General features: G+C 46.1%; 1 protein-coding gene across 2 annotated transcripts in view; it reads left to right on the top strand.

Annotated features, from left to right (window-relative positions):
* The first annotated feature begins 7,764 nt into the window (after positions 1 to 7,764).
* IFT57 (intraflagellar transport 57) overlaps positions 7,765 to 25,293 on the top strand; it is a 192,967-nt gene continuing 175,438 nt past the window's right edge. The window contains exons 1-3 of one of the 2 annotated variants that reach the window (XM_069204792.1): positions 7,765 to 8,127; positions 18,320 to 18,482; positions 22,772 to 22,890. In XM_069204792.1, the coding sequence (XP_069060893.1) occupies positions 7,907 to 8,127; positions 18,320 to 18,482; positions 22,772 to 22,890 (503 nt within the window). In that variant the 5' untranslated portion in view covers positions 7,765 to 7,906. The remainder of the gene's footprint in view (positions 8,128 to 18,319; positions 18,483 to 22,771; positions 22,891 to 25,293) is intronic. The other variant, XM_069204793.1, reaches the window with a different exon arrangement.

The following is a 25,293-nucleotide window of genomic DNA, read 5'->3' as shown; positions in this document are numbered from 1 at the left end:
GTATCTTTATCTTGTACTGTTAGTTCATAGGTTGGCGTGGTGATGCATGTTTTACTGATCAGATTCGCATCTTTGTGAAACTTTGCCGATTTTATTTTCCGTATGTATTTGTATAAGTCAATGCGTGTCTGTACTAAGTCAATGTCAGGACAAAAATTCTGGCCTTTTTTCAATAAGGACTCTTCTTGTGATGACATTACTCTATCAGAGAGATTTATCACATTTAATTCTTGAATAATGTTGCAGTTTTCGCTCTGGTGTTTCTTTGAATTCCCCCTCTGTCCCCTTCTTGTGCGTTTGTTTTTCTTTCGCCCCGTCCTCGTCCTTTTCCATGTGTGCTGCTCTGTTGGTCCTTGGATTGTTGTTGGAGGGCGAGGCGCATTTCGTTTAAAAGTGTGGGATTTGATTCATGTGATGTTACACTTCCATCCTCACTTGCACTGGTATCACAATGCACAGAAAGAGATTCAATACTTGAGTTTTCCGATCTTTGAGATTGTGTGCGAATCGAGTTGAGCTCCATGATTTGCACTCTGAAATGTGCGCGAAAATGTGAAAAAATGTTCTTCCGCGTAATGCTGTTTATCTCTCTGAAATTTAAATTGCTTATGCGCTATAACAGTTTCTTCATGTTGCTTCAAACCTAAATCATTTTTAATTTTCTTTTCTTCCTCAGTCAGAGTTAGAGAATCCAAATCTTGTTCAAGATTTTTTAACTAATTTTGAATTTTATCCAATGCTATCTCTGCATGCTTAATTAGAATTCAACTAAACCTCTTGATTACTCCAAAATATATGTTCCCCATTCTTCCAAAAGGGCACTGGTGGGATCTTGGTAACTTGGCATAATTCTTATTCTCAAGCCTCTAGGTATGCGTTTTACTTCCATGTATTTTTTCAAAGTCACCACTTCCCACCATTTATTTATTTCCTTCCGAGACAATTTCTCCCATTCACGTAATTTAGCTTTAACATTTGAAGGGGCTTGACCTGTGCCCCCATTATCAGTTTTGGAATTAGTTGCAATGTCCTTGAAAGCTTCCTGCGCCATTAAACGCCGTTTTTCTGTTCTAGAATCCATTGCATGCTAAATGTATATATATATATATATATATTTATAAAGTCAAAATAAATTAACTTATTTTAGCATTATTAGTTATGGAGTTCTATTTTAAATCTCTGCCTTCATTTTGTTGGATAAGAGGTTGTTGCAGTACAAGTGAGTGGCCCTCTGTGATGCTGAATTTACTTCAGGTTATATTTTTTTGGCTGTAGTAATTTTTCGCTCATAAATCTATCTCCACCCACTCAGGAAGAGAAAACACTTAGGCCCTCATTACAACCTTGGCGGTTGGTGATAAAGCGGCGGTAATACCGACAACAGGGCGGCGGTAAATACCGCCTAATTATGACCATGGTGGAAACCGCTTAGACAGACAGCCACTTTAACACACCGACCGCCAGGGCGGAATCAACAGGCACCACAGCAGTAACCACCTACAGCCAGGTGAAAGACAATGTTCCGCCCACTGTATTATGACACACCAATCCGCCACCTTTTCCGTGGCGGTCCCAACGACATCAAAAGCCTGGGAAACGACTCACCTGTGGAGACTCTGGGAAGAACCACGCCGCCATGGAGCCCGAGCTGCATGTCTTCCCAATGCTCTTCTACGTGCTGCTCCACTACGAACACCAACAACGGTGAAGACGACCACGGTGAGTACAGCCGCCTAGCACACAGGGGAGGAAAAAGAGACTGACACACAAGCAACACCCACAACACCATACACAAAAGCAGATGCAGCAATATAACATATTTACCCCATACCGCTCAGGAATAATGCAAGGACACAAGGAATTGATGAAAGGGAGTCTAATAAGATAAAAAAAGTAGAAATACTTGCATCCAAATCACAAAGTATATACATATTTACAAATGTAGGGACAATGCCCAGTCCTCAATATTCGTGGGCCACAGGGCCACATTACAAAGTCCAAGGCCCCACTTTACTCCTGCATCAACACAGAGAGAACACTGCAGGGGCAACAGCTCGAAAATAGGCAGGCACCTCAGGGAGACGGGGAATGGGGGGGTACCTCAGCTGACAGATGGAACAACACCACTGGTCCTGGAGGGGGCAACATGCCCATTACGCTCTTCTGGGGAGTGCAAGGCCACATTCTCTCAAGTGGGTGACTTGCCCACATGCTCTGGAGGGGGCCACATGTCCTGTCCTTTGTCCTGGAGAGTGCAAGGCCACAGTCTCTCAAGTGGGGGACTTGCCCACTGGCAATGGAGGGGTCAGCATGCCCTGTGCTTGGTCCTGGGGAGTGCAAGGCCACAGTCTCTCAAGTGGGTGACTTGCTCACTGGTTCTGGAGGGGGTATCGTGCCCTGTGAGCTTCATCCTGGGGAGGAAAGGGTGAGTGGATGGCATCTCCACTGGTTCTGGAGGGGGCATCATGCCCTGTGATGCAGATATTGGGGAGTGCAAAGTCGCAGTCTCTCAGGTGGGTGTCATACCCACTGGAGTTGCAGGGGTCAGGCCGCACAACAGCCCATGGATGCAGGTCTAATGAATGTCCATCAGCGGTGATGGCTGTTCAGTGGTGGCAGTGGTGCTGCTGCTGCTGGTTGTTGGGAAGCTCCAGCCCATCCCCTGCAGCCCCGTACGGCTGTCCAATGATGCTGCTGCTGGTGGTGGGGGGAGGTTCTAGCCCATCCCTTGCAGCCTTGGATGACTGCCCAATGGTGCTGCTGGAGGTGGTGGGGGGGGGAAGCCCCTGCCCATCCCCTGCAGCCTTGAATGGCTGCCCAATGGTGCTGGTGGTGGTGGGGGGAAGCTCCTGCACATCCCCTGCAGCCTCCGATGGCTGCTCAATGGTGCTGGTGGTAGTGGGGGGAAGCTCCTGCCCATCCCCTGCAGCCTCGGACGGCTGCACCACCATGGTTGGTGGTGGGGGCTCCGACTGAGTCCCAGCACCAGGCTCCTTGCCCTTCCTTCCTGCAGCACTTGAGGCAGGATCCTTACCCTTCCTTCCTGCAGCACTTGGGGCAGGCTCCTTGCCTTTCCTTCCTGCAGCACTTGAGACAGGCTCCTTGCCCTTCCTTCCTGCAGCACTTGGGGTAGGCTCCTTACCCTTCCTTCCTGCAGCACTTGGGGCAGGCACCCTTTCTGTCTGTCTGGCTGGCTGGTGGCCGGGATCCTTTCACACCTGGAGATGCTGGGGACACTACTGTGCCCGTGATCTGGGTAGCTGAGGTGCTTTCCTGGGTTTTGACCACCCTGGCCTGACGTGAAGGACGGGAGGTGAAAAGAGGTCAATGTTCGAGAGGAAAAGCTTCTGAGGGACATTGGGGCGGAATAAGGTAGAAGGTTTGGGAGTGGAGGAAGAGGGAGTGGTTGTAGGAGGTGTCAGTCTGCTGTATTTGGGTGCATGGGCTGGATGCTGTTGTGAGGTGGATGGCTGTTGGGTGTCTGAGTGCTTGCGTTTGTGTAATTTGGGAGGAGAGGGCACAGACACAGTGGGAGATGACACAGGGGACGTGTGCATGGATGTGGGGGTGGTGACTGCCAGTGAGGTGTGTGATCTGATAGGTGTGCTGGTGATGGGGGTAGTGGATGAGGATGTATTGCATGCAGGTGTGAGTGTTGATGCAACTGGGAGGGAGGTGGAGAACAAGGAGGAGGGGACACAGTGGAGGATGGTATGTCTGCATCTAGATGGTGTTTGTGTGAGTGCCTGTGTTTACCATGTCCACTCTTGTGTGTTGTCCTGTGTGCATGCTCGTCTGCCTATGTGCTTGGGATAGGTTGGGTTTGAGGGGAATCGGATTGGGAAGGGGAAGTTTGGGGGGGGTGAAAACAGGGACAATGGCTGCCATCAGAGAGGAGGCCAGAGCCTAGATTGATCTCTGTTGGGCCGCCAAGCCAGAGTGAATGCCCTCCAGAAATGCACTGGACTGTTGTATTTGGGCTCCCAACCCCTGGATGGCATTCACAATGGTTGACTGCCCAACAGAGATGGATCGCAGAAGGTCAGTAGCCTCCTCACTCAAGGCAGCAGGTACCCCCTCTTGGGTGAGCGGGCATGGGCTACTCACTGAGGGACTGCCGGGAGGGCGGTGCTGGTACGGGGTGGCAGGTGTACCTGTAGCTGGGGTAGTCACAGAGGTGTCCGCCTCCACGAGGGAGCTTCCATCGGAGGAGGTATCCGTGTCTGAACTGTCCCCTCCAGTCTCCGCTGTGGTGCTCCCCTCACCCTCTGTCCCACTGGTGCTCTCAGCCTCAGTGGACTTGGCCTCCTGGGTCATGTGGGATGCAGCTCCCTCTGTCACTGGTGCCTCTGCTCCTCCACCAGATGAGGCTAATATACATAAGGACAGGATGACAAAACAAAAAGGGGGGGAAGAGACAAAGGATACACTTGGTCAGTGGGGGGTCCAACACCACCGTTGGCTTACACAACACACTCACACACAGGGGGCAGCCCTACACACTAGGAAATGCACTATCAGTTACATTGCTTGTCACCAGGCCATGGGTAGGGACATATACTGCCAACTGAAGCATACCTGAGACCCACACACCCCTGCCCAGTTGTGGATGCCTACTAGCTAGGTTGAAGAAATATCACATCAGAACCCTGCCCAACATTAGACCTACTCTGCAATGTCAGGCCTGGCCTAGGGGCACCCACAGGCCCACATCCCCCACCTGGCTACCACCCCACCAGGCGTAAGTTGTAATGAAGGGCACTGTACCCACCTCTTTGTAGCTGCTGTGATGCCCCCAAACACCCACCTAGCTCCGGATACGCCACCGCCAGTATGCGGGCCATCAGGGCGGGTCAGGGTTCGACGGGCACCCCTTCCTCGTTGGGAGGCCATCCCAAACTGGGCCTCCGCCGTCTTCCATGCCCAGTGTCTCAGGTCCTCCCACCGTTTCCGACAGTGGGTGCTCTGCCTGCAGTAGACCCCTAGGGTCCGCACATCCTTGGCGATGGCACGCCATATACCCTTCTTTTGATGTGCACTAACCTGCAGAAAAATACACACAGGGAAAGGTATTAGTCAGAACGTCCTGCATGTTAGACCCATGACCCACTTGCCCCTTCATAGCCCCATTAGCACAGCCATGGCCCTGCATACATGCTGCACGCTGCCCAGGGGACACCCACCCTCCCTACACGAGGCCTGCACACACACACACCACTCCATGCATTCATACCCCATGCATCGTGCTCACAGTGTACTCACCTGTTGGTCTGAAGGCCCATACAGCAGTCGGTACTGGGGTAGGACCCCATCCACCAGTCTCTCCAACTCCGTAGGCAGGGGCCCTTTCCCCAGTCACACGAGCCATGGTAAGTTCCAGACACAGGTCACAGCAACACATACAGTGTAGGTCCTCTCCTGTTGAAGGTCAGGTATCAAGTGAGTCAACAGATAGAAAATGACGGTCACATCCGGGGCGGTACGTACTGTCACCGCCGGCGTACATCACCATTGGCCACAGTAACCCATAGGGCCCAATGATAACCAAGGAGGAGTTGCACGGCGGTTCTCGACCGCCTCCTGCAACGACACACAATGTCAGCGGAATTACCTCACTTCCACCTGTCCCTCCATATTGGACAGTGTGGTTCTAAAAATTCTGGACCCATGTAATTTACTTTGCCACAGCAGTACGATTTTAGTATCAAAAGACCGATAATGACTAGTACACTAAACATGAGCATTTTCGCTCAATTCCAGCAGCGTTTTCACCTCGAAATCGCCATTTTCGTCCTGCACTCGTGGCTCCCATTTTATACACGGCAGCCATTTTTAAAAGTTGCCCTCACATAGGCTTATAATACAGTCAGATTTGATTCCAAGGACACGTACACCTTGATTGACTTTTCTCTGACCTGGGCAAGCTGGAACCATTGCCTCAGGCCAAACCTGTTTGGTCAGTCCCTCTCCCAGTGGCCGAATCAGATAGCATCAAGGCACACCATGCCATAAAACCCTTATTATCGCTCACACACCCTGCCTAATCTTGCTCACACCTGCACCTGCTCTTTTCTTCTTCTTACTTTACGAGGGGGAGGTGCCCGTTTTTATTGGGGGTCCACACTTATCTGATGTAAAATACTAGGCCTTGCCGGGTAATTTATTATGGGTTGGATGACATGAAATATGAGGTTTCATCATGACACTGTTTTTTCCTTTGTAGTGAAAACATGTGAATGACCAACCTAAATGTCAAGAATGTTTGCCTGAAGCTTAAAAAACTGTATATAAGGAAACCTGACTTTGCATTGAAACACAGTCTCCTGAGAACATACAAACCGTGCTGTTGTACTTCTAGGACGCTTGTCACTTGGTTGCAGCCAATAAATTCGATCTTTGACTTCACCTAGAAGACTCTGAGTTTCTGTGGTCTGAATCAGGAAAGTACCCGAGGTCTTTGGGTGTACCCTGGCACCGCTGGGTTACGGGATCAGTACCGGTTCTGAAAAACCCAGTACCTCAACAGGTGGACGCCATTTCAAGAGGGGGGGGGGGCAGGCCATGGATCCTAAATTTGTCACAGTTCACATTTTCACATTGTGGACATATGCCACCATAATATTGTACGAATAACAATATGCATTGTACTGTAGTGGTTACAATGTACAGATAATGACCAGCTGCTCACTCTTTTGCCCCATAGAATGCAACCGCTGTGGATGAATAGGAGATGGAGACATACCACCGTGTACAGACCCCTGGTAGACTTGGCGACAATGGTGGACAGGCACATTATCCTCACCTATAGACTTGACAGGGCCACAATCACAGAGCTGTGTGCCCAATTGGAGCCTGACCTTATATCTGCTATACGTCACCCCACTGGGATCCCCCCTCTTGTGCAAGTGCTATCAGTGCTCCATGGTTCTTTCCAAGTGACAGTGGGCTTGGCAGCAGGAATGCCACAGCCAATGTTCTCAATAGTGCTGACCAGAGTGTTGTCTGCCCCTTATCAAACACATGTGCAGCTTTGTTTTCCCCCACTTGGAGGATTTGGACACTGTGAAGGCTGACTTCTATGCAATGGGACATATCCTCAACATCATTGGTGCAATTGATGGGACACATATTGTATTTGTCCCCTTGCAGAAATGAACAGGTCTTCGGAAATCGCAAAAGTTATCTCTCTATGAATTTGCAGATGGTGTGTTTGGCGGAGCAGTACATCTTCCCGTGTCACTAAGGGGGTTAAAACGAGCTTTCGGTGGTTTTCTTAATTTCTGCACTGCCCGGACATTAAAATACCGCTCAGGGGGGGTAGAAAACATGCCTGGTGCTACCCTAGTCACACATTTAGATTTTAGAAGGAGAATGTCACTGATTCGCTCACTAGCAGTATAGAAATATCACTCTTACTCAATCTATAAAAACGTGGCTGCTATGAAACGCACATACTTTGGTTTCCCTTGTCTACACAACGTCCAATATAACTGGCTCCGAGGGACGACCCTGACTTTGTGAATTAATTGAACATAACACGCCTAAACAAATAGAAAATGCACGAAAAATGCCAGCTCGAACGCTTGGGTTTAGCAAGGACGTTAAATATATTTGACCATCTTGGACCCCGACTTAATCCCACTCACTAACTTCTGCCCCTTCCATAAATTCTATTTCTTCGTATTTCCGGACAGCTATTGCGGTCGGATGCCACCATTCCAACCAATCATAGTGTGACTCCCATACTGACGCCTGCCAGCCAATGGGAGAAGGATTAACTTGAGCTAATCGGAACCTGCAATCCTATCTCACCCGAAAGTGCTACTGACTACAAGAAACCTAGGAAAACCGGAAAGGACTAACGGTGAAAAATTCGCATGCGCAGGGCTCAGTTTGTGATCATGCTATGCGACATTGTTGCCAAGAGCTAGCGTTGATGGTAACCGAGCGCTCTCTGGTCACTGCGAGCACCATGGCAGAAGAGGGTCGACGGATGGAGGAGGAAGAGCGCGGCCCTGGAGCCGTCTACCACATGTTTGTACTTATGGAGGATCTGCTGGATAAACTGAAGCTTCTGAGTTACGAAGAGGAGGTGCTGAGACAGCACAACATGAAAGCACTCAGCAGGTAACGGGGTGCGGGCCCCACCGCTGCTCATTCTGCAATTAGGCCAGATTAACACACCTTGTTGCTATGACTCCTTTCTGTGCAATGCTTGTATTTTATACACCAGTCGCTATTAGAAGGTGCAGCATACATCTACATGTATCTGCGCACGGCCTTAGATTTAGTCTGCTTTCAGCGTGCAGCTTCCTGCAGTGTATGTATCAAGCCCTGTTCTAGGAATTTTTATCTGGGTGGGCCAGGGGCGCGTTCGGGAGGCCCAGTTGTTGTCAATTCTGGGGGTAACCTACAAGCTCTAGCTTTACATTATATTTCTTCCAAATAGTCATACAGAACACGTGGAGAGTTATTGGAGAGTAAGAACTGATGTATATACTGGTTGACCCCCAACCATGATCATTTGAAGCATTGTAGGCATCGATACAAGCATCTGGATACCAAGCATATTGTAATAGTAGTTCTAAGGAGGTCCCTGTTACCACACCCAAGCCTTTGCATCTTTGCAGTAGGGGAAGACAAGCTATTTACTCCATGCATTTTTCCCAACACTAATTTCTTTGCACACTGTGTTCTTAGTAACTGTTTATTTTCATGTCAATCTTTTACTTTCATTGGCTAAAAAAATTAAAATACAGCAACATACTTGGAAAAAAGAAAGTAGTATTTTTCACTACTCAGAGCAATGTTCAGGCCTGGCAATTGTAAAGCTGGTAATTGCAGTCAGATAGGCAACCTTCTGGGGCCCTATTACACAAAGTGCCCACAGGGGTACAACAGCCGCTTTGTGCGCCCTCAGGGTACTATGGTATTACAGAAAGGTGCCACACCTTCTGCAGTACTGATAGCGCTGGTGCACATGTAGAGCCAGCATTATCTTCAGAGTGCATCCCCTCATGTGCATAAGTGCATGGCTCCATGCAAACAAGGAAATGCCTTTGTCTCTACACCCGCCTCATATCATGGATGTGGGTACAGGGGCAAACACACCCTTTGGCTGTGCACTGACTATGCCACAAAGGGTTGTGCATATTTAGTGTGCATTCTTAAGCCAGCCCTCTGGAGGGTACTAAGGTGGCACCATAATGTAGTAGGCTGGCTCTCTATATAGTGTACGAAAACGATGTGCGCTGTGCAGGGAGTCCACACACCCCACTTTGGTATCTAGAGATAAACAAGCAGACCACCTAATGCTCTGTTTTTGTGGTAGTGTGGGTGAGCAGTTAGGCTAATCCAGGAGATGTGCTAACCTTGACACAGAACTTTGCATCGCAGCCCCTTGCAGCTATAGATTGGTGGCCTCATTGAAACTGATGCAGCATGATGCAACTGCTCGCATTGAAGTTCCTGATCAGCTGCGCCGACAGCGTGTGACGCATTTCTACACAGGACCTTGAATCTCAGCTTTCTTTGCTTCTCATTGGAACCAATGCAGGGCAACACCTTGCATCAAGGACATTAGGTACAATTCTCAGTGGGACTAACGAGGTTCGTCTAACCAGCTCGTACTTCATTATTGATAACGCGTCCCAATCTAGATAATTTATGTACTCTGGGACTCGTTTTAGGCCGATGAATCTTTTGACCCTGATTGAAGTCTCCTTAAGACTAGATAACTAGTCAACATGTCAATTAATAATCAATAACCTCATCAATAATCACAGTAGCAATTCAATCAAATTAATCAATGACATTAATAAGACTCTAACACCACCATGACCTTTCAGTCATGAATAACCACGCCAGATTTTAACAAGTTTATGGTGTTTATTCCCTATTGATTACACTCTACTAGCAAGTTTATTAGTCTCAATACCATGAAACACATCAGTACTGTAAGAATATAACAACTCGAATAAGATTTCATCAAAGCAAAGATCATGAACATTAGAACATAACACAAAGTCAACATGGGTTAACCTTTAGCAGAGTATCATTAGCGCATTGTTCAACAGAGCGTAGGTTCAGTCATTTGTCTATTTGCGTCCGTTTAGTGAACCCTTTAACTAACCTCGAATTAGCATTGGCATGTTGGGCTTCATGCAAAACAATTTTGGCAACACAAATTTAGAAAACATCTATCTATGGTCTCGGTCAAAAGAAGCAGTTGGTACCTAGAAAGGAAAGGCAAATAGACAATTACAATTTCATCATCATATAGTTACCCTCTGTAATGGGTCAGCATACAGAGTCAGTCTTCGTCCTCAGGACATCAGTTGATTCGCCATCAGCCAGGAAACACAGCAAAATTCAGCAAGACCGGACAAAAGGGAATACTTCCCTCATAAGGAGGAAAAGTATAGAATCGGGCAAGGCAAAGTAAGGATGGTTTGCAGAATCAAACAGCAAAGTCTTCGGGCAGAGTAACAAAGTGACAGCATGCAATGGCAACATGGCTTGTAATGGCTCGGAATGGCATTTAATGGCTGGTAATAATAACCTTTCTCCTCGTTTCCATGAATTTTGTATCAAACTTGTGGTACAGTCCCCTAATTTCCAATTGGGCAAGTTTTGGCGCACCATCATCTCCATCCAATGGTTTACTGATCGCCCCATTAAAATTGTCACTTGGAATTGAGATTCTGTTCCTATTCGTCGCCCCTCCCATTTAGAGTAAGGGCTTCCTGGGATCACGCGGGCCCGTAGATCCATCTACGGGAGCGCGACTAGGGTAGGTGTATCCACCCGCAACCAGGCATCCACAATTTGGTATGCGCATCTGGCTGTAGGCCCGCGTGATCCCAGGAAGCCCTTACTCTAAATGGGAGGGGCGACGAATAGGAACAGAATTTATGGCCACAATGGACTATTGTAAGTGACTGACGTTATCTAATGTTTTGACTGTCAGTTCTGATTTATAATTAGCCAATTTAGCTTACAGTTGGAGGAGTTTCGTTTACACTAGGTCCTGAGGAAGCGTCATTGGATCCATATGGACCGCTGAGACGCGAAACATGTCGACCCAATACAGAGGTGGGGTCCTGTAGTTTCCTGACCCCCCACTATGAGATATACAGTTAGAGAGTGGTTGAGCATTACCTCTGTTTCACTCTTTTGTTGAGTATTTTAATCTTGGCCCCTACCCGACATCAATAGAATAAAGTCAAAACGAGACAGGGTTCAGAGCCAATTTTAGATTCTTTCTTCTTTTTCTAACCCTCCTCGGTGTCTTCCCCCTTTATCTACCTGAGGGCGAGAGCGGCATCATCGAGAAGATCTCCGGCAAAGAGCCCCCCATTGGGTGGTGCCCGTCAGACATTGCAGCGCCAGTCTGACGAGGAGCTTGTCCGATGATGAAGCATGACATCCAATTGGGTGTGTGAGGACTCGTGCTCCTGAGTTATGGGACCCTAGAGCACTCATCCTGCAGTCCCCTGGCTTTCTTAGGAACAGTGTATTACGTTACTATTAAACTTGCATTGGAGGATATACACTGGACCTTTATCCCTCCCAATCCCCCCTTTCTTTGACGAATGATTAAGGTACCTCAGTTTTAGGTGAATGAAACAGAGTAGAAGAGCGGAGATGAGAGAAGAAAAAGGTGATAAGGGGCAAAAAGTCGGGAGCACATGAGGAACGGGTGGTGGGTAGGGAGAGGAGAGGTGGGAGAGTAGGGATAGAAGGGGAAGGGTGGGAGAATGAGTGGGTGAATGCATGAATGATTGAGTGATCAGATGATATTGGTTACATAGAAGAGTGAGACATATAATTGTCTAGTTTGCACTGGCGTTTACAATTCTTCATTGGTGTTGTCTTCAAGTATAAGGTTAGTACATTACAGGCAGTTCTGGTAGATTGGACCCATTCCCACCTTGTGTGGGTGGATAGTTTGGATGAGTCTTTCCATTTATTGAGGGTAACTTTAAGGCCAGTTGTGACTAGAATGTCCCATAGGAGACGTTCCTCTTTGTTTAATGCCTGTTTAATATCAGAGGGGAGGATATCCAGTGTATTAAGTCCATTTTGCATGAAGCTTTTGAAATATTGTACTGCTGATGTCCTGTCAATTTTTTTTTGGTGGGGGTGCACTCCATTAGCATGTGTTTAAAGTCCCCTGTTTCCTTCTCACAGCTCCAGTATGCGCCAGGAGCCCAGAGGCCTAGTTTATAATGTTTGGCTGGAGTCCAGTGGGCCATATGGGCAATCCAGTGTCTGCTTTGTGCTAGTGATGGGGCTATTATGTTGGAAGTGAGATTACTCCAGGTAGCTAGCCAGTCCAGTGAGACCTTTGGAGTATTGTTGGAGTCTGGTAGTAGAGTTTCTCACTTGTCTTGTGTTAGATTATTTAGTGAGGTTTTTGTGGGTATAGTAGGGAGTACAGTTTGGAAGCTAGATGACCGCCTTTGGTAAATCTTTCTAATATGTTGGGTAGGTCAGGGGGTTGTAGGTTTATGCTCAGCTATAAGTGTTTTACCATTTCCTAAAAAAAAAAAAAGTCGATGCTGTTTAGGTCAAAAGGACAAATTTGTCTTTAATTTGAGAGAACAGTAGGGGGTGCAGATATTTCTCACCAGGACAATCTTTTTCTACCCATTTCTCTATATACATCGTTCTCCCCTCTAGTTTTAAGTTTTCATTGTGCCATTGCGAGGCTAGACATGAGTGTTCAATTTCGTTCGGTAGTCTGTCAATTTTTCAGAGAGCCTGTGCTGGATAGAATGTTTATAGAGTGGTGTGTTAGGAATGAAGTGAGGGATAAGGGTTTAGCAAGAGCGTTTTCAATAGTTAGAAATGGCAGTGAGGGGTTGATGTTGGTTAGGGACAGTGGCTCCCCTGTTTCGCTAGGAAGGCATGTTGATATCTCCAGTAGTCGGGTAAGTTTAGGCAGCCAAGTGTTTTAGGGAGTCTAAGTTTTTTTATGGCAATTCTGGGTTTTTAGACTTCCTGAGGAATTTGGTAAGTAAAATGTCTATTTTTAGTACAAATGGTGTCTGAAAGTTATATGGGAGACATGCTGATTAAAAATTTAATGAGGGCGGGGAATCATTATCTTGATAGATTCTATTCTACCCCTCCAAGTAATAACCCTTATTGACTATTTGTCTTAGCTATCTTTGATGTTATTGTAGGAGGCTGGCCTGGATTATAGTGGGTATCCTGTGGTACTTACACCCTGTGCCAGGTCCAGTTATCCCTTATTAGTAGAATAGAGGTGTTTCTAGCAGCTTAGGCTGATAGAAGGTAGCTATGGCAAAACAGCTTAGGCTGAACTAGGAGACATGCAAAGCTCCTACTATACCACTTATATCATATGCACAATATCATAAGAAAACTCAATACTCAGAGTTAATACAAATAAAGGTACTTTATTTTTATGACAATGTGCCACAAGTATCTCGGTGAGTACCCTCAGTAAGAAGGTAAGTAATATACACAAGTTATATGTACACAAACCCAAAACAGGTAAATAAGAGTCAGAAAAGTAATGCAAACAGTGTAGAATTACAATAGGTTGCAATAGACAAACATAGGTCTAGGGGCAACACAAACCATACACTCCAAAAGTGGAATGCGAATCACGAATGGACCCCAGACCTATGGGAGCTTGTAGAGGGTCGCTGGGACTGTAAGACAACAGACAGGGTGTCCACGATACCCCACCCCAAGACCCTGAAAAGTAGGAGTAAAGTACACCTACTACCCCAAAAAAGCCCAATAGTCGTGATAGGGGGATTCTGCAAGGACAACAAACACCAGCAAGGTACTGAAGGTGGATTCCTGGACCTGAGGACCTGCAAGGCAAGGGGACCAAGTCCAAGAGTCACGATAGTGTCCGGGGGGAGGAGCCCAGAAAACACCAGATGAAGATGCAAGGAAGCTGCCTCCGGGTGGAAGAAGCTTGGAGTTCTGCAACAACGAAGAGGACTAGGAACTTCTCCTTTGGATGGAAGATGTCCCACGTCGCGATGAAGATTGCAGAAGTGTTCCCACGCAGAAATACCGCCAACAAGCCTTGCTAGCTGCAAGGGTCGCAGTAGAAGTTTTTGGGTGCTGCTGGGGACCAGGAAGGACCAGGATGTCGCCCCTTGGAGGAGGAGACAGAGGGGGCGCTCAGCAACTCAGAGAGCCCCCACAGAAGCGGGCAGCAACCGCAGAAGTACCTAAATAGGCACTTGGAAGATTTGTGAACCGGAGTCCACGCAGAGTTACAAAGGAGGGTCCCACGACGTCGGAGGCCAACTCAGAGGGTTGAGCACTGCAGGACGGAGTGCTGGGGACCCAGGCTAGACTGTGCACGAAGGAAATCCTGGAAGAGTGCACAGGAGCCGGAGCAGCTGCAAATCACGCAGTACACAGGTTTGCAGTCTAGCGTGGGGAGGCAAGGATTTACCTCCACCAAACTTGAACTGAAGGATCACTGGACTGTGGGAGTCACTTGGATAGAGTTCCTGTGTTCCAGGGACCACGCTCGTCAGGATGAGAGGGGACCCAGAGGACCGGTGATGCAGTCTTTTGGTGCCTGCGTTAGCAGAGGGAAGATCCCATTGACCGACGGGAGATTTCTTCTTGGTTTCTGGTGCAGGGTGAAGGCAGGCGACCCCCAGAGCATGCACCACCAGGAAACAGTCGAGAAAGCCGACAGGATGAGGCGCTACAATGTTGCTGGTAGTCGTCTTGCTACTTTGTTGTGGTTTTGCAGGCGTCCTGGAGCAGTCAGCGGTCGATCCTTGGTAGAAGTTGAAGAGGGAGATGCAGAGGAACTCTGGTGAGCTCTTGCAGAGACCCTAAATAGCCAGAAAAGGAGGGTTGGCTACCAAGAAAGGTAAGAGCCTATCAGAGGGGGTCTCTGACGTCACATGCTGGCACTGTCCACTCAGAGCAGGCCAGTGTGCCCCCAATACCTCTGTTTCCAAGATGGCAGAGGTCTGGGACACACTGGAGGAGCTCTGGGCACCTCCCCTGGGAGATACTGGTCAGGGGAGTGGTCACTCCCCTTTCCTTTGTCCAGTTTCGCGCCAGAGCAGGGCTGGGGGATCCCTGAACTGGTGTAGACTGGCTTATGCAGAGATGGCCACCATCTGTGCCCATCAAAGCATTTCCAGAGGCTGGGGGAGGCTACTCCTCCCCAGCCCTTCACACTTATTCCCAAAGGGAGAGGGTGTAACACCCTCTCTCAGAGGAAATCCTTTGTTCTGCCTTCCTGGGCCAGGGCTGCCTGGACCCCAGGAGGGCAGAATCCTGTCTGAGGGGTTGGCGGCAGCAGCAGCAGCTGCAGTGGAAACCCCGGAAAGGCAGTTTGGCAGTACCCGGGTTCTGTGCTAGAGACCTGGGGGATGGTATTGGGGTGACAATTCCATGATCTTAGACATGTTACATGGCCATGTTCGGAGTTACCATTGTGACGCTATACATAGGTATTGACCTATGTATAGTGCACGCGTGTAATGGTGTCCCCGCACTCACAAAGTCTGGGGAATTTGCCCTGAACGATGTGGGGGCACCTTGGCTAGTGCCAGGGTGCCCACACACTAAGTAACTTTGCACCCGACCTTCACCAGGTGAAGGTTAGACATATAGGTGACTTATAAGTTACTTATGTGCAGTGAAAATGGCTGTGATATAACGCGGACGTTACTTCACGCAGGCCGCAGTGGCAGGCCTTTGTAAGAATTGTCTGAGCTCCCTATGGGTGGTAAAAGAAATGCTGCAGCACGTTGGGATCTCCTGGAACCCCAATGCCCTGGGTACCTTAGTACCATATAGAAGGGAATTATATGGGTGTACCAGTGTGCCAATGAGAATTGGTAAATTTAGTCACTAGCCTTCAGTGACAAATTTAGAAAGTAGAGAGAGCATAAACACTGAGGTTCTGGTTAGCAGTGCCTCAGTGATACAGTTAGGCACCACACAGGGAACACATACTATGAGCACTGGGATCCTGCCTGGCAGGATCCCAGTGACACAAGGGTTAAAACAACATGCATACAGTGAAATATGGTGGTAACATGCTAGGCAAGATGGTACTTTCCTACAGATATCTAGTGTCTTTTTCTCGTTGAGATCGATGGAAGATGATGAAGGTTATGGGTGAACCATATACCCAGGTATTTTTTCTTATTCAGGGCCCATTTGAGTCCATGGGGTCTGATGTGTGAGATGTTGCAGTACACATTGAAAGGAAGAACCTCTGTCTTCTCCTTGTCGTGGCTGTAACCTGACATCTTAGAGTAGTCTGTGATAAGTGGCAAGTCTAAGTCTGCCTGGGTGGTAAAAAGGAGAATGTCATCCGTGTAGGCAGCAGTTTTTTGTGGGCCTGATGAGAAAGGGATGCTGGGGATGAATGGATTTTCTCGGATCAATGTAAGTAGGAGTTCTAGCGTTAGTAGAAATAGTAGGGGGAAGAGAGGGCATCCTTGTCTGGTTCCTTGTTGGAGGTAGAAGGGATTAGACCAGTGGTTCCCAACCTGTGGTCCGAGGATCCCTATGGGTCCACGAAGCTTCCTCAGGGGATCCGTGGCTGCTTAGAAAATTAAATAATATTAACAGATTAGGTCCTCAGCTTTCAGTAATGACTTAGTGTTGGGTCCCCGGATTGCAATTATGATCCTTTGGGGTTCCCCGGGTTCCAGTAATGATAAAGTGGGGGTCCACAGAAGTGAAAAGGTTGGGAACCACTGGATTAGACCATTTTCCATTGATGTTTATTATAGCTTTCAGTTCTTTGTATAGAGCAGGGATCATTTTTGAGAGAGCAGGGCCAAAGTTGAAAGAGGTGAGTGAGGCTTGGAGGAAGACCCACTTTACCTTATCAAAAGCCTTCTCTGCATCTGATGCTATCGCGCAGGTTGGTTGGTGCAGGAGTTTGCCTATATCAGTTGCGTGGCTAAAAAGTCTGATATTATCCACGCTGAATATTCCTTTGATAAATTCTGATTGAGGCGGATGTATTCTGTTTTTGAGAATGGGCTCTATTCTGAGGGCTAGGATCTTTACATATATTTAGCAGTCTGTGTTTGAGGGATATGGATCTGTAGTTCTTTGGATTTAATGGGTCTTTCCCTTCTTTGGATATAACAATTATGGTTGCTTCCGTGGCAGAGCCCTCAACAGAGCCAGTGGAGAAGTGGGCGAATAAGTCTTCTAAGGGAGTGATTAGAGAGGTACCCCGAGTTTGGTAGAATGGCACTGGAAAGCCGCCTGGGCCCTGAGCCTTCTTGGCTTTCATTGTTTTGATCACGTTTATGATTTCTTTGCATTAAATCAGTTGTTCTAGTGATTCTTTTGTTGATTCATCTATCTTAGTTACATTAATTTTGTTGCAATAGTAAGCATATGTCATAAGATGTGTTATTACTTTTGGAGTAGAGGATATGGTAATATTTTTCAAAGGTATTTAGGATGTCCTTCTCGTTTGTCGATGTGACGCCATGTTCGTTGGTTATAGAGGTTAGTCATGTCTTCTGATGGGTCTGCTTTAAATAAGATGCAAGTATTTTCCCATCTTTATTACGTCCAGAGAAGTTGATGCTTCGTATTTTTGGACTGTTAGGTGGGCTTTGTTATTCAGACGCTTGTTGTAGTCATACTTGAGTTTAATTAGATTGTTTAATTGAGTTTTATCTTTGGTGCGATTGAGATCTTTCTCTAATGCTGTTATTTTTAGTTCTAGTTGGTCTAAGGTTTTGTTGTTTTGTTTGTTTTTCTTTGACATAAGTTTAATTATGGCCCACAATAATGGCCAGCAGATAGTGCATTTCACAGCGTCCCAGATGACTTGTGCATTTAGACAAGAAGACCTATTGAGTTCTGTGTATTCATCAATCTCTTTTTTGATTATTTCCTTGAAGGAGGGTTCCTCCGTGAGGAGGTCATTCATTCTCCATGTTCTCCTGAGCTAGACATTCTGATTCTGGTTCCAATGGGCATGGATGTCCTGGTTCTTTCTATCCCTCTCTGTACTGCTGATCTAGGGTATTCTGAGCATTATGCACTTGTTATTCCCAGTAGTGGTCCCCCAGTTTTTGTCCATTTCAGCTTCTGGCTCGCTGGTCCTCCTTGATCTAATCTCTGTGGTCCTCTTCATTCCTTCTGGCGTTTATCCTCATGGATTAATTATTATTAGCCTTGAGACAGAGTGGATGACAGACCTAACCTACAAACTGTTCAGTTTTCTTTGTTTTCACTCATACTATCTTTAAAACATTTGTTGCTTAGTGCTTATGTGAATACCATTGTAACAAAGAATTTCTTTTAACAGACACTACTTCGCTTTGCCAACAAACCCAGGAGAGCAATTCTACCTGTTTTGCACCCTTGCTGCTTGGATGATTAACAAAGCAGGGCGTAATGTAGAACAACCACAAGAATATGATGATCCAAATGCCACCATCTCGAGCATACTGTCAGAGATGCGCTCGTTTGTAAGTACCATATGACTTACTGTTTTACTACCTGCGTTGCATATTACAAATTGGGGTTTAAAATCACTTCTTGCACAAACAGCTGTTTGTGCACGGACATTAATTAAGAGTTGAGCAATAATTATTGCACCCCACTGTTTTCTCTTAACAGATTTCTGCAGGTCAAACATGCTGACATTTTTCAGTGGAAAGGGCCTAGAAAAAAGTGTTTAACTCCTTTGCTGCTAAGCCTTTTCTCCCTCCTGTGCTAAGCTTGTTTTGGCTATTTGGGGTAGTTCATGCTTAGGCCCCCATAACTTTTTGTCCACATAAGCTATCCATGCCAGGTTTGTGTCCTGCTTTTCCAATAACGTGGGGGTTCGAAAGGTACTCAGGGTTTGTGGATTCCCCTGGTGAGGACCGATTAATTAGGCAAAATACAACTACATTTTTTTTTTTTTTGTGAAAAATTTGGAAAAAGTGCTGACGAAGAAAGCATCTGTTTTTTTCCCCTGCAGTGTGATCAACAAACGGTTTGCGGTGCAAAAATTACCATCTTCCCAGCTTTCAAGGACAGGCAGACTAGAATCAGAAAACAACATTTTTCAACACAGTTTTGACATTTTACTGGGACAGATCCCATTTTTTATATTTTTGAAATGGAGTGCAGCTTGGTTCCCGTGGCACAGTGAGCACAGGACCCACGACTGTGCAAACCTGATACACTTAAGGCGTCCCAGTGAAGAATACAAAAAAAAATGATGGGTGGAATGCTTGAATTAATCTTCACCACTGACAATTACTCAGGCTGCATTCCAGTTTATTGTTGGCCCTGTGCTCAGTATCTTAAGACTAAACCTATACCTCACTGAGACATAATACAGGTCAAAACCGGTCTCAGGTTGCTTGTGATCAGCTCTGGAGGGGACCTGTCCTGTCACTTTAGGTTGGAGAATGGCCAAGACTGATTTTCATAAGGCTTGTCTGTCTAGAAAGGTACAGTGTATGGGGAAAAAATGGTCTAGAATTTGGCCAGAGCGAACACCAGTGGCTGAAATTGATTCAAGGATACCTCCCATCGCCTTGTTTTTTTGCTTAGGGAAGCCAAGCAGGGGTTTTCCCTACATTAAAATCCTCCACACCTGGTACTGCTCACCTCAGGGGTTGCACAGGGCTGGACTGTTATCTCACGGCAAATGTTGGAAATGCGAAGAAGGCGGTTGTGACTTAACCCACATATTGTCGAACTATACCGTGGTGGAACTGTAAACTGTACTGGGCTGAAAGTTGTTCTTCTTACTCCAACTCAGGTTTACTTACTGTCAACCCCACTGTATGAGTGGCTGTCCACCATGATATGTCAAATTGTGTAGCTCCAACCAATCACAAATAAAAGCGGCTGGCAATTTAATTGGCAATAGCGTAAACTTGTATTCTGAGACACTGAAGGAAGTCTTACTTACCTTTCCCACACACTGAGTTGGCAAAAATGGGTGATTGTTAACTGGTGTGTAAACCTTTTGGCCAAATCTGTAGGGGCTGTGAACAGACTAGCTATGGATGTCTTGGATATAGTTGATTAGGAACTCAGTCCCAGTAATACTTACAGCTGGCTAGTTCTGGTCAAGGTTTGCAGTTGTGGACTGACAATAAGTGGATTTTTAATTCACAAATTCAAACAGTCCCAACTCGGATTGAAAGTGACCAGCGAATTATGACTAAGGGCCTGATTAAGAGTTGTATGGCACAGTGTTGCATGGTGAATGGGTGCTGAGATTTCACATTGGGATCACCAATTCAAGGCAGTAATTGCACACCTCCACCATGCAGTTATGAGTAACTGGGAATAACATTGTGGACCTAGAATAAGCGTGTCTTTTTCTGAATGTGGATTTCCCATTTTGGGGACACATACTCCTATTTATGTTTCAGAAGGTGTTACCAAAGTTCTTTTACAAGTCAGACTCATAAATTGACTTTTGTGAATAGTAAAAACGTAGTTTGTGTGCTGCAAACCCCATGATTTTGCTAAATACAGGGTTTGGGACGACAAAATATCTTTGCACTTCAGTTAATCTGTTCTCTAGCTCTCATTCAGTTTGGGGGTAAGCTACAATGTAACCTAAATTTTAATTTAACCTAAAGAGAGAACACAGTGCACTTTCCCATCTGCTGTATTTGATTAAAGTATGAAACGTGTTTTAGTTTGCCTACTGTTGGAAATGGCCCTTCTGCAGGGTCACCCCCAAACTGTTTGCCTTCCTCCTTCTCTTTTTCTGACCTCATTTTTGCTGGCTTTAGGACTCTGCGCACTTTACCAGTGCTAAAGTGCATATGGTTTCTCCTTAAAACATGGTGACATTGGCTCATACGCAATTGGCTTATTTAATTTACTTGTAAGTCCCTAGTTAAGTGCACTACATGTGCCCAGGGCCTGTAAATTAAATGCTACTAGTGGGCTGCAGCAGTGGTTGTGCCACCCACATAAGTAGCCCCCTAACCATGTCTCAGGCCTGTTTCTGCAGTGTCTGTGTGTGCAGTTTCACTGCCACTTCGACTTGGCATTTAAAAGTAGTTGCTAAGCCTTAAACTCCCCTTTTTCTACATATGTCACCCCTAAGGTAGGCCCTAGGTTACCCATAGGGCAGAGTGCTATGTTGGTAAAAGGCAGGACGTGAACATGTGTGTTCTATATGTTCTGGTAGTGTAAAACTCCTAAATTCGTTTTTACACTGCTGTGAGGCCTGCTCCTTTCATAGGATAGCATTGGGGCTACCCGCATATACTGTTTGAGTGGTAGATCCTGCTCTGAAAGGAGTAGACAGGTCGTTTTTAGTATGGCCAGAATGGTGATACAAAATCCTGCTTAATGTTGAAGTTGGATTTTGTACTACTATTCTAGAAATGCTACTTTTAGAAAGTGAGCATTTCTCTACACTTAAATCCTTAGGTGCCTTTCAATCCACGTCTGGCTAGGTTTAGTTGACAGCTCATTTGTGCATTTACTCAGACACACCCCAAACACAGGATACTCAGCCTCACTTGCATACATCTGCATTTTGAATGGGTCTTCCTGGGCTCGGAGGGTGGAGGGCTTGACACTTACATGTCAAAGGACAGTAGCCTGCCTTCACTCAAAGGACTGCCACACCCCCTACTGGGACCCCGGCAGACAGGATGGAGCCGAAAGAGGACCTTGTGCACTTCTAAGCCACCATTTGAAGTCTCCCCCACTTCAAAGGCACATTTGGGTTTTTAAGCAGGGTCTCTGACCCTACCAACTTAGACACTTCTGAGGTAGACACTCCGCCTGACAAGCCACTTCCTGAAGAAGAGAACCTGAACCAGAACCTGCATCCTGACAAGAAGAACTGCCTGGCTGCCCAAAGGACTCACCTGACTTTCTGTGAAGGACTGCTGCCTTGCTGTTGCCCTCTTGCCTTGCTGCTCTCTGGCTCTGGTGAGAAGTGCTCTCCAAGGGCTTGGATAGAGCTTGGCTCCTGTTCCCTGAAGTCTCTGGACCAAAAAGACTTCATCTCTACAAGAAGGACTCCTTGTGTGGCGAAAATCGGTGCACAGCCTGCACCGCGGTGAAAAATTCATTGCAAGCTGCACCGGATAGACGCAGCCCCTGTGACTTCATCCTGTCAGTGCCGTAAATCCACGCATCGTCCCCAGGGTGTACGAAAACCCCGCAACCCGTCCCTGCATGAAAACTAAACGACGCATCGCTGCGTGCGGCCCGAGAAATCAATGCACACCTCCTTTTTTCCACGCATCTCCTCCTCTGCAGTTCTTTGCGGAGATTTTGAATGCGAACCAGGTACTTTGTGCTTGAAAGAGACATGTATTGCTTTTAAAAGACTAAAGACACTTTATATCACTTTTACATTGATATCTCAACATATGCCTATTGCTTTTTAATTGTTTTGACCTGCATCTTATCCGATAAATATTATATATTTTTCTAAACACTGTGTAGTGTATTTTTGTGGTGCTATACTGTGTTATTGCATGATTTATTGCACAAATACTTTACACATTACCTTCTAAGTTAAGCCTGACTGCTCAGTGCCAAGCTACCAGAGGGTGGGCACAGGATCATTTAGATTGTGTGTGTGACTTACCCTGACTAGAGTGAGGGTCCTTGCTTGGACGGGGGGGTAACCTGACTGCCAACCTAAGACCCCATTTCTAACACCTACCTTTGGCCAAAATAACTAACCTTTTCAAAATAAATAATTACAAAACAGATACCAAATCAGTAAACTAGAACAAATGATAAACATAACTTTTGTTTAATCTTTTAGGGGGTGGCTGTTGATTTTCCTCCGTCAAAGTTAAAAGCAGGCTGTGGAGAACATGTATGCTATATTCTTGATTGCTTAGCAGAAGAAGCACTGAAGCATATACATTTCAGCTGGAACAGGTAAGACTCTTATTTTACATATTGATTTCTTATAAGTGAATCTGTTATGGCATGAGGAATTGTGATCTGGACAGAGTCTTGCCAGATAGCTATTGATACCCTTAGTAGTGCCATGTCTACTACACCAGTACTCAGTGCTCCTGACTTCCCCAAGGAGTTTATAGTGCAGACAGGTGCTTAAGAGCATGGTTTAGAGGCTGTGCTCACAGCTAAGTGAAGAGGACCTAGACCCCTCTGTAGCCTTCATCAGTAGGAGGTTACTCCCCAGGGAACAAAGGCATGGTGCTAATGAAAGAGAAGCTTTCGGTGTGGTCTGGGCACTGAAGAAACGGAGGCTATACATGTTTGGGGCTCACTTCTGGGTTCAGACCGATCACAGGCACCTCAGATCGCTCATGAGGTAGTCCATCTCCCTAAAAGGATTGGACTTTACAGTGGAACACTACCCTGGGTGTATTGTATTTAAAAGGTAGGACACATATTTTTAAATTTTACATCTCCTAGTAGTGAAAAACTCCTAAATACATTTTTCACTATTGTTGGATCTACCTCTCCAATAGGATTGCATTGGGTGACCTTATTACATTTGGTATGTGCTTACTTCTGATAGGAAACAAGTAGAAATCTCATGTTTGGTGTAAAAAAAATGTAATTTAAAATCCTCTTTAATGGTAAACTTTTGATTTTAAGTCAAAGTTCTGGAAATGCAACTTTTGGAATGTTGCCATTTTCTTGTCCTCACCATTTGGTGACTGCAGCCTGTGTCCTGGGTCACGTGACTGAATAGTTGGCAGTTGGCCTTTGTGTATTCCTCCCAGACAGTGACACGAAACAGCACTAGGTGTTGGCAGGATGAGCCATTCAGCCAGGTTGGGTGGGGTTTATCTGTTCCCTGTCTCACTTAAATTTCAAAGGGCTAGCTCCAGCACACTCGCAAAAGAACGAGACACCAGCCTTTTTCACCCTAGACCACTTCGCACTGGGCAGTGGAAGAAAGTACATTTCCAGAGCCAGATGGGGGAATAGCCTAGAAGTTTCTCCCACTTGAAAGGATGGCAACAGGTATTCATATTGGACCCTCAGACCAACTCTTCAGTACACTCCGTGACCTGCACACATTACAGAAAGAGTGCCTTGTTCCCCAGAGGACTGCCCTGCTGCTAGAGGCCTGCCCTGTTCCCTTCATCCCATGCTACCTTAATGACTTCAAGAGTCTTTTGGCTGAACTCTGAACCTGTTCGAAGCCATAGGGACACAACAAGCTCCAGAGGCCTCCCTACAGCTGCCTAGCTGACATGATGCACCTTGACCTGACTGCTGCAACTGGACATGCCTGAGTTCTGCTGGCCTCTGCTAGAGTGAGTCCCTGATCCAAAGAGGAGCCAACCCAGGTCCTGGACCCTTGACTAACATCAGAGTGCAGTCCTCTACAAGAAAAGGAACAATCTTGAATTTCTGGACTTTAAGAAGTTAACTTTTTCTGCGGGCTAACCAGGTCTCTGTATCTAGAAAATATATATGGGAAGAGGTAGTTTTACACTGAAACATATTGGAAAAAATGTGTATCTATGTTGTCATGCGGCCTAGCAAGGGTGACACCACCTTTTAGTTCTTGATTGTTTTTTGAGAAACACTTCAATTACTGTTTAGTGTTATTTGCAAACACTGTATATATAAATGTTCAAGAAATTATCCCCTTTAGCTACTTTGAAATTAAACAAACATAAAATGTGTGACTGCCAGTGATGTGGACTATCTGCTCTGTACAGTTTCTAGTTGACATGCACAGTTATTATGGAGTATTTCCAAACTCCAAATGATTTTTCCCATAGTTTAAAGATGACAAACACTTCTTTGAACTATAGACAGTACTGAACACATTTGGTTTCTTATAAGTAGTATAATAATCCTCATAGTGAAATAGCAGGGCCAGAGAACACAAAAAACATCTTTTTAGGCTTTCTTAGGTAGAGCATAAAAGCGCGCTGCTTTTTTAAGGTGTTATTATCTATGTGGGCTTTTAACCACACCCACCTCACGCCCATCACTTTCACTCGTTCGTGGGCTTACCTTATAAAAATGATTTGATGACATTGGTAAATGCTTTACGTTTGACCCTCCTTGGAGCAGTTTTTTTACCGCCTTGGCCATTTACCCTGTTAAATGGATAATTGCACGTTTGCTAATATGTTTGACTGTGAGCAAACTTCTTTTTCTTTTTGTGTCTCTTCTTTGCGCTCACGCTCATGGTGGACGTGGCGCTTTGCTTATTTCAACGTTTTTTTTTCTTTTTTCAATTTATGTGGCATGAAAAATCCAGTTTGGAATTTACATCGCTAATAGCTCTAACTCGAGCAAACGTGAGACCCATTGCACTGCAAATGCTTGTTAATGTTTTTTATA

Source organism: Pleurodeles waltl, chromosome 8 (assembly GCF_031143425.1).
Source record: "Pleurodeles waltl isolate 20211129_DDA chromosome 8, aPleWal1.hap1.20221129, whole genome shotgun sequence".
In the NCBI taxonomy this organism is placed as follows: domain Eukaryota; kingdom Metazoa; phylum Chordata; class Amphibia; order Caudata; family Salamandridae; genus Pleurodeles; species Pleurodeles waltl.
Note: the sequence above shows the minus strand (reverse complement) of the source record. Positions and strands in the feature narration are given on the sequence as shown.